A 9,814-nucleotide genomic window follows, 5' to 3' on the forward strand; every position below is an offset into this window, starting at 1 on the left:
GTTGAAGAATGGAGCAAACCTGTTTCTTGGACTACAATAATTCAAAGCAGATGATAGTGGTAGGTTCACTCCAAAAATACTTGAATTCTGTCACCCGTGGTGTCATTAAAGTCCAACAATATCTTACATCCTCTTTCCTCAGCTGCATCATCCAATAATGCTTTTATGTTTACCCCACCTAAAGCTGTAAGGAATAAAAAGGGAGTTATTTCTGGTTACCAACAGGATCTAGGCAGCAAGAGTGAGACTGCCACTAATTACTTGAAACATTATAATTTCACCTGATTTTTTGAGAGTAATTGTGTATCAACTTATATGTATTTACCTTTTTTAATTATTTTATCAATAAAAAGTACTCATTTTGTGCATACCATATAAGATTATATGCCAATTTTGCTAGAAAAACGTGCCCAACTGTGTCCAATTATACAAGATTTTAGTATAGAATTTGTGTCAGGTTTGTCCAGTTCGAGAAATTGTTTTTGTACCGTTTGAGAAATTTGACACAGAATCATTGCCATACAACTCCTAAACCCCTTACCTTGGAGTAATTCACTAAGGGAAAAACATCCTCTACTGTGCACAACAATGCACTTATATGCCAAATAATAAGCTGAAAAAACAAAAAAAATTATAAATCTATTTTAGACTTTTTAAATTTCAGCCCATTATTTGATATCTAAGTACATTGTTGTGCATAGCAAATGGGTTCCTAGGATTTCTTAGTTGACTGGGCGGAATTTGGGTTTTGGTTAGATGATTTCTAAATGGGCCTACAAATTATATAGCCTATCCTAAACTACCCAATTTTTTTCTTTTTAGGTAACCACCAAACTACCCAAGTTGGTCTAGTGCACCATTGTAATGGATTCTACAATATGGTCCAGTGCGCCATTATAACAGATTCTACAGTTGCCTTCTCTTGATTTGTTGGTGAAGTATTGCTTTTTGTTAAGATTTGAGGACAAACATGTGGAAAACCAACACAGAATTAGAGTGGTTCACCTGCAATGTGTTGTTACCTACATTTTGGTTTTCTCAATTATTTATGATTCACATGCTATAGCTTTTATAAAAGTTTTGAATTTAGGTTCTTTCCATGCAACCTACCCTTGTATTTATATAGTTACACTTACAATATGTGAGACCTATACTCACAAAAAATTTTCATATCAAACAAATTTTGTGTAGATTTCACATTCATATAAATATGATTTGTAGTATAATAAACAATAGAAAACAAAAACATATTAGTAGATACTATCACAAGCAAAAGTAAAATCCGTGAAATGTCGCAAGTCTCGTATGATTATCTACAACAATTTCATATTAATGGAAAGTTATCTCAGCAATTTCATGTAGGAGTCCAGACTAAATCCCATGAATTTTGGGATGTTCGATTGGAATCATCACGGAATCATACAGTATTAGGACATAAATCGGGTTTCGTTCACTCTCCCACCTGTACAGGTGGGCTTGCCGTTCGCATGACACGCAAATCGTCATTTTATTGTTTTTTAAACTTACTGCACGTGCATCTGGTTCTGCCGGGGCTGCTTCCTATATAAGTGTCTCTTGGCTCAGCCTATTTTTCCTTGTTTTTCTCTGCTCTGGTGTTCCTGTGGGTTCCAACGCTCCTTTGATGGACAGAGAAAGGATCTTTTTACCCTGAAAAAGATATCACCGATCATTGATCGATCTTCGTTTCTAGGATTTCTTCGTGTTTGAAACTTGGACTATGCTTTCAAGAATCAGACAAAAACTCTACGGTTTTGGTTAGTCTATCAATCCGACCTTCTTTATTTGATCATTTACTCGTACGTTTTCTATAGATCTGTTTCAAATTTCTTGTTTCTTGCTTCATTTTGGCCATCAGAAGTTGAGTTGTATAAAAAAACTTTAGTTTGTGAAAGTTACAACGTTTGAATTTATAACTGAAGTTTTTCTTACTTCGGGCGAATGTTGATAAGGTTAGATGAAAGTTGGGTAGTTTTAATCTCATTTATTACCTTTTTGAATTAATTTTCTAGTGATTAGATATGTGTTTGTGTTTAAAAATAAAATAAAATGAATGTTCATCTTTAATGTGGAATTTGATGCAAGTTAACATTGTTCCCCTACTCTGTTCGTTTTACTTCAATCAGTGGGATGGGATATAAGCTTTAATGGATACTTCTATTGGTAATATTTGCTATTAGACTCGTTTCTTCATGAATTGGGGCTTCTATCCGCCACAGATTTATGTAATGTTCTCAAAGTCACGGATAGCTGTTATTAGAGCTCTTGATCCATTTATGTGTTGTGGGAAGAAACCTCTTAGCCGTTGCATGGCTTATGAGTAGTTATACCCTAGAGTTACTGTTCAAGTCTTTTTACTTGGGGCAAGCTTTTAGGCTACTTATATATACATATATTTATTAGATTTTAGGTGAATTTCACATTGGAAACTCTAACTCTTCGAACGGCATTCCAAATTATTGTATTATTTTGGGGTTAGCTAATTGGTCTTGATTCTTTATCACTCTTTCCAGTTTAACAATATGGAGTAAATCCGACTTGATTTGAAATGAGTTGTCATACCATTCGGGTACAATGATAGATGCGAATCTCAAAGGAACAACTTACGCTAACTATCTAAAGGAGAAGCGGCCAGATTTAATTGTACATGTGAACTACACCAAGCCGTTCATCAATTTGTTCCTCACTTGGACTTCATTGGGAAGTATTTAGCAAAGTTTCAACGATGCCTTAGTTTGCAGGCTTTTTACTTACTAATGTGATTGCTGATGCTTTGTTGAATTTGCTGATATGACCATCTACACTACAGCTTTGAAAGTATCCTAGAGCCAAACAGTTGATTATTTAGTTTTCTTTTATTTTTTGTACTGCTGGTCAAGTGTCACAAGTTTTTGCCATGTGCTTCATTAGCAGTTCTGCGGCATTGCTCATGTTAGATCTCTAACCGTCTCGATATCAGGCCAGATTATACCTTGCTTAGAGAATATAACTCCCTAGCATGTCTTATGATACCAGAAACTGTGTTTGAAATTGATACTTAGTCCAATCCCTAAATATTGGTTCGCAATTTTCATTTCTTTTATCATCATGGAAGGGAGAGATCTCTTTGTTGATCTTAAGATTGTAGGTCTTCCTGTCTTAGTATGTGTTAATGCTGGTGATGAACCTTTTTTCTTCCCATGAACAATTAATAAAGAATCTTAGAATCGACTGACATATGTAGTAGAGTGGAGCACTCCACTCTACACAACATCTACAATGGAAAGGAGACGGAGGAGCCCAAGCTGTTCTAAAAAAGAAGCCCTTGTTCTAGACATGGGAAATATGAAATGTTCGGTGAGTTCATAGTTAGTGTGTTGTACATGCTGGTTCTGGCCCTGCTTTTTCCACATAAATTGCGATGGACTCTTATCTGTAGTGCCGTGAAAAGATTCACTCTTTAGTCTTTATGACATCTAAACAAGAAAGGAGACAGAGGATCCCAAGCTGTGTCAAAACAAGTGCCTGGTCCTTGATATGGGAAATGTGAAAATTTTGGGATCGTTGATATTGCTACCTCAGAGTTTTTTCTATGCTTTTATTTTGGTGGTTAGCTTCTGTCAGTGTGGAACTGCCATAGCTTAAATATGTTTTGCAGGTTTTGTAAAATTGTGCAAAGCAACTGCACTACTACGTTACTATTTTTTTTTTTTGGTAGGTAGGTAACCTACCAATTTAGATATCGAGAGAGATGTCCTCCTCTTTTGTTGATACTTACCTCTTTTGATTGCTTTTCTACATTTCATTTTGGAAGGTCTAAATCCACTAATTGTTTAATACATTTCTTGCAGTTGTATTTGCATTTTCTTCCTAGTTTTGGGCATTAGAAGATTTGACATTGTGACAGGGAGGGTGCCTTATCTCATCTCTTGAATTGTCATACTTCTGAGACCTTCTCAAAGGTACACCATGTTTGTTCTCTGTGTTACTTCTTTTCCTTGTTGAGCTAAATGCTCAAACTTAAATCGAATCTATTGTTAAAATGAAATTTTATGACAAAATTGATATCCTGATGAGTGTGTCACAGATTTGAACTGGTTGATTATACAAGGAAAAAAGATGTCTTCTCCAAGCAAAAGGAGAGATATGGATGTCATGAAGCTGTAAGTCTGCATAATCATTTTTATAATCTCTTTTGAGTAACTTATCCTTTATATCTCTGCCTGGTGGTGAGTAAAGGGAAATGAAATGAAGATTAAAAAAGAAAAGGAAAGGAAAAAGAAAAAAAAAAAAAACTACTGTAATGACTGTATAAGTAACTGGAATCCAAGGACATTGATTGAGAAGTTAAGCAAATTTTTTAGTTACCATCGAGAATGTTCTTGAGTTGTTTATATCCTTATTGTTGGTAATGATTAGAAGTTTTTTTATTTTTTTTATTTCATTACTATTATTCGTAATATTCTTATGTATTTATTATTTTTTAAAAGTTCCCCTTCCTTTTGCTTCACTTGTTACTGGACTGATTCCCAGTGATTCTTGCTGCAGCAAATAATTACCTTCCGTAAATGATCCACTGAAAATAGGGGAAGAGATTGTTGTAATTGTAATTGGGGAAAAAAAAATCAGAAGAGCAAAAACTAAAGGAGAATGTTCAACGTCGTCCACCCTATATGTTATAACTGGACAATTGCATTTGATGCTCATATATGCTGCTAAATATTTTCAGATCTTACATGCACCACTTCGTTAGTTGTTTGAGCAAATCATCAACCAAGTGAGGTCCCAATGCCAGCTTATTTAATCTGCTCTACAACTTTATGTTTCTGCTTTGTATCAGACAGATACCTCAAATAAAAAGGATGCCTAGTGAAGTTTCTCTAGTCACATTTAAGCTTTATATACTTGGGATGCTGGATTGTGTAAGTGCTTATAACTTTTTCTTTTGTCACTTCATCCAGGATGATGAGTGATTATACTGTTGAGCCGATCAATGATGGAATTACTGAATTCAATGTTGAGTTTCATGGCCCAAAAGAAAGTATGCTGTTTCTTCCTTATGTTGTTTCTTTTGTATAGTGTAACCTTAATATGCCAGATTGCCTACTTCTTGTGTTACTGCTGTTGATTACTTGCTAATTAGGAATTAGGCAGGATGAGAAAACACTTTCTTTAATTGATTGGTTGGTTTGATATAGCTTACCATTCTTATACTTGTAACTTATTAATTAGCTTAATTGAAGACATAAAAACTCAAGGTCCCTTGAATGGTGAAATCCAGTTTAAGCATAATTCAAGTTTGAATTTGTTCAGCAAAGCTTTTTGGGTTAGGTGTTTCTTCTAGTACTTTCAGGGCTCCAAACTGATTCAGTGAAGATGTTGAAACTTCTTTGAATAAATATTCAAATCTACTTACCTCTCCTGTGGAATGAGATTGCCACGGAAAATCCAGCTGAAATTGAGTACATATTACTAATTTACTATATTAGTCTTTACTGTTCTTTATGATGGGTTTGTATTACTTTTGGCTCCTTATTCAATAAGGAGTTGCTTCTGAGGCTTTTCATGGATATATTTCTGATGCATTTGGCTATGCGTCCCCTCTTCTCAAACAGTAAATTTTACTTACTGATTAAAAAGTAATCGAGTAATCAATCATTTATATTTCAACTGAATTCTTTCTTTTCACTTTTAGGAGTATGTTAAGAGTAAAAGTTTTGTGGTGGAGTTTTTTGAGTTCTAGGCCCGCTCTGGAAACAGCGTCTTTGAGAAAGGGGGTTAATGCTTTGAACATTATGACCTCCCCAGACCCTGCAATGGTGGGAGCCTTATGCACCGGCTATGTCCCTTTGTAGAGTTTTAGAGTTTTACATCAAATCTGTGTTACTTTACAAGTTTAATTATGCTTAGGAAACTTTGTCTTTTCGTGGATAGTTCTATGTAGCTAGTTTGCTTTTATTGAGGATGGAATAGAGAAGAAAGAAGGTTAAAGAAGATAGGGGAAGAAGGGGAAATCTGAAAAGAATCAGACTTCATGGGAAGAGGGGAAGAACACTTACAAGAAGAAGAGGAGACGAGGAGAGGAAAGGGAAAAGGGGGGGGGGGGGGGCTGCAAATGTACAAAGCTAAAGCTTCAAGTCATCTTTTTTTCTTTTTTGTTTTAATAGGTTGACTACAAGTGTTAAAATAATAAAAGAGGCATACTACAATACAAAAACAACTACTGCCAATTTATAATTGTCTAAAACTAGTCCTAAGTATCTCGCATGTCAAATTCTTGGTTGCCAAATATATGGATGGCTGGATCCTGAACTTCAAACCATAAAAAGCCAAATACTTGCAGGTGAGAAGATACCATCCATGAATGATGAAGCATTTTTTCCAATAGAGTGTACCATGTCTCCCTCCTTCACCAATTTTGACTTGACCTCTTTCAAAGATAATTCAGGTTTTATGTCCGGTAGTGGAGGTCATGGTCGCAGTAAAAGGGTCAATTTAATGGGAGGCCGTGGCCAAAGACTATGGTGGTCATGGCAGAGGTAGCACATTCGATGCTCCAACGGTCCACTAGAATTTATCTCACATTAATGTGCGTAATGTGCTCCAGCAAACTCAGCATGGCCCAATCTTATGTAAGCGAAAATCCAGAACAGAACGAATAGTTGTAAATATTGTGGATTTGAAACTTGTTAACTGCCTTACCCAGTCCTCATCATGTCATGACCAACATTGCACTTTTAAGACCCAATTATCACCAGATTGTGGATAAAAAATATGAAACACGAAACAAAACTTGTTGTTCGCTAAGGGTGAATGTGTGGAACATAATTGTTGATACATTCAAGTGATTCAACCATAATAATAGAGAAAGGAGTTGACACATGAATTGAATCTAGCTTTTTAACCTCATCCTCAGTGACACAGTTTTGTAGTTCATTATTGAAGTGATGCTCCAATCAACAGCTAGGTGTTTTTACTACCTTTTCATTGGGAAGTACTATGAGGGATGACATGACGTCAACAATCTCTTTGGAATGCAAGGCCACCTCATTTTGCAGAGTTAACCACAGCTCTATTGCCATACATCATTGATTGGAGGAAGAAGTTACACTTCATTACTACACTTTGGGAAAAGCAATTATGTTCATACTGATTCTAGCAAAATGGTATTCTTTGTTTCTTCCTGACGAATTGGCTAGTTGGACCTGGGTAAGATGTGGAAAATATTATTGATGACTTTGTCATTTCCTTGTTTATTATGCCTAATGCCTTTAATGACTCCATTTCCGTGTTGCACAAGTAGTATGAGACATTTCTCATTTGAAAGTAGCTAAGCTATGATTCATCATTGTTTGAGTCTTCTCTTTACCTCATTAAGTTGAACTAAAGAGATTACAATTATAACTAATAATCTGAGATTATTGTAAAAGAGTCAGATTACCTTTTCTCTTCTTGCATATTTGGATCTTCTTAAACTTTGTCTGGTAAGGCTAGCTCTCTTTTCTTTTGTGGGAAGAAAGCAACAATTCCTATTTTCTATCATACTAATTCAGTATGAAGGAAGTGACTGGATTTTATGAAGCCATAGAGCCACCTGGAATCTGGAATTTGGTGGAGTTTTGTTGGTCAGCAGATCTACTGATGAGATATGCTGAAGAATCATCGTTCTTCTTTAAATGCATTAATCTTTACCTTTAAAAGTTGCTTTCTGTCTTTCACGAGGTTCCATAGCTTTATGGGTTTGCTTAGTTCCACTCAAGATTGTCTATTAGGTTCTGCTCGACTGTATTTCTTTCAGGCCTTTACGAAGGTGGCGTGTGGAAAGTTCGTGTTGAGCTGCCAGATGCCTACCCTTACAAGTCTCCTTCTATTGGATTTCTGAACAAAATATTCCACCCAAATGTTGATGAGCTGTAAGTACATTTGTACAGTCAAATACCTTTATTTTAGTGGAGAGTATTAGAGCATCAGATGCCTCCCTATTAGATTCTTCATATTTGCCTTAAATGTCAGTGGTAGCATGGATCTTTTGTAGTTTCTTTCTAGGTATAAGAACTTTATCTTGCAATTTGTTAATTCTTCTATCAGCATAGAAAATTTTTGAAAATGTAAAGCTTTATGGTGCTCTTGTTATTTTCCTTATTGGGAGATATATTCATGAATGGCTTAGATGACCTTTTATTACTAGTTCTTCATAGTCCAATAGTTATATGGTCTATGCTGACTGTCTCTTATTTTGAATAACAGGTCTGGTTCTGTATGTTTGGATGTTATCAATCAATCTTGGAGCCCAATGTTCGGTGAGACTACTTTTCCTTTTCAAGCATCCATATTCCATGTGTGAATTAATGAAATCTTCATTCACGACTCTGCACTTTGACGTTTAATTTATCAAAACAATATTAGCAGTAATGAAGACAGTATTCTCAAGGGCAAAACAGGGTCTGCCATTCAGTGGGATAAGCTTTAGTTGAAGTTGAGTTTATCTGAATGTGAACATTCATAAGAACATGGTAGCTTTTGTGACAGTGGCAATTCAGAAAATAGTAACGCTATGAAGTATTTGCATCATCTTTCATTTTGAATTTTTTTTTCGTGGGATGCTGTGGCTGTAGATCTGCTGAATGTCTTTGAGGTGTTTCTCCCGCAACTTTTGCTTTACCCAAATGCTGCGGACCCATTAAATGGCGATGCTGCATCATTGATGATGAAGGACCAGAAACAATATGAACAGAAAGTGAAAGGTGAAGATGTCTCAGCAGTTTCATATCCCATCTAAGTTATTTCGACCTTGAAAATATAGGAAATCAGTTTTCTACTACTGACAGCAAAATCAGTAGTTAGAAATGAACAATACACTAGTTGTCTAACATCGTTTGTGCAACAGAGTACTGTGAAAAATATGCAAAGAGAGAGAACATAACGAATCCAGCTGAAGATAGCAGTGATGATGATGACATTAGTGATGGGCGGAGCACATCAAGTGATGATGATGAAGTTGCAGGACATGCAGACCCATGAACTACTTTTTGGGGCATTCATGTTTTATGTGAATCGCCTCATTTCATGTATCCAAATCCTTCATTTCTGTAACTTTTATGTTCAATTGTTTATAGAGATGTGTAGGCAGTGAGAACGCGTGCTTGTTAACTCGCAGGTATACCGAATTAACCTTCATGCAGGTCCAAGGGATCAACAGAGGGAAGGCAGACTATAATATAAATGGTCAAAAATAGAAAGGAAGAATATTTATGATTAGTAATGTCTTGTGGAAGAATATGAAAAATCTACCAATGAGAGGGATTTCTCTATGGGGGGGGGGGGGGGTAGGAAACCGTTGATTATAAAAGAATCTCTTTGTTCATGATGCCATATACTTTCCCATCAAGCTGAAACAGTATGTTAGAACGAACTTCATTAAATAGGGTCAATGATGTGCTTTTTATTTTTAGGATTTAACTATGATATCAAAATACATGAACCTTGTGTGGTCTGAAATTCTCCAATTCAACAAGGTAAAGAATATCTTTTCAAAGGAACAAAAGAAAAAAAAATTCCAAGGGCTCAAAGGAGTAGTTTTACTTGGCATCAACTCCAAAACATTTGAGACAAATCTTGAAGGTTGAAACAATTAATTTTGAAGACTGTTAAAATGATTAGGCTATTAAGGACTTCTGAAATATTTGAGATACAGGTTGTCTGTTCAAATGCGTCTATCCTTGTGTCTTAAGGTTCATCAAATATTATTTTCCATCAACAATTATTGAAAATCCTCCCCCCGTTAGAAGTGATCAAATATTATTCACAACTCTATAGA

General features: G+C 35.6%; 1 protein-coding gene across 1 annotated transcript; it reads left to right on the top strand.

Annotated features, from left to right (window-relative positions):
- The first annotated feature begins 1,611 nt into the window (after positions 1-1,611).
- On the top strand, positions 1,612-9,309 carry LOC149020528 (ubiquitin-conjugating enzyme E2-23 kDa-like). The gene is made up of 8 exons (XM_089148697.1): positions 1,612-1,775; positions 3,849-3,959; positions 4,085-4,160; positions 4,959-5,038; positions 7,796-7,910; positions 8,245-8,297; positions 8,613-8,741; positions 8,885-9,309. Exons 3-8 carry the CDS (start codon positions 4,117-4,119, stop codon positions 9,016-9,018), a joined length of 555 nt encoding a protein of 184 aa, XP_089004823.1. The 5' UTR covers positions 1,612-1,775; positions 3,849-3,959; positions 4,085-4,116; the 3' UTR covers positions 9,019-9,309.
- The last annotated feature ends 505 nt before the right edge of the window (positions 9,310-9,814 follow it).

The sequence above is a fragment of the Hakea prostrata genome, chromosome 3 (assembly GCF_041222555.1).
Source record: "Hakea prostrata isolate BN-2017 chromosome 3, UWA_Hpros_2, whole genome shotgun sequence".
In the NCBI taxonomy this organism is placed as follows: domain Eukaryota; kingdom Viridiplantae; phylum Streptophyta; class Magnoliopsida; order Proteales; family Proteaceae; genus Hakea; species Hakea prostrata.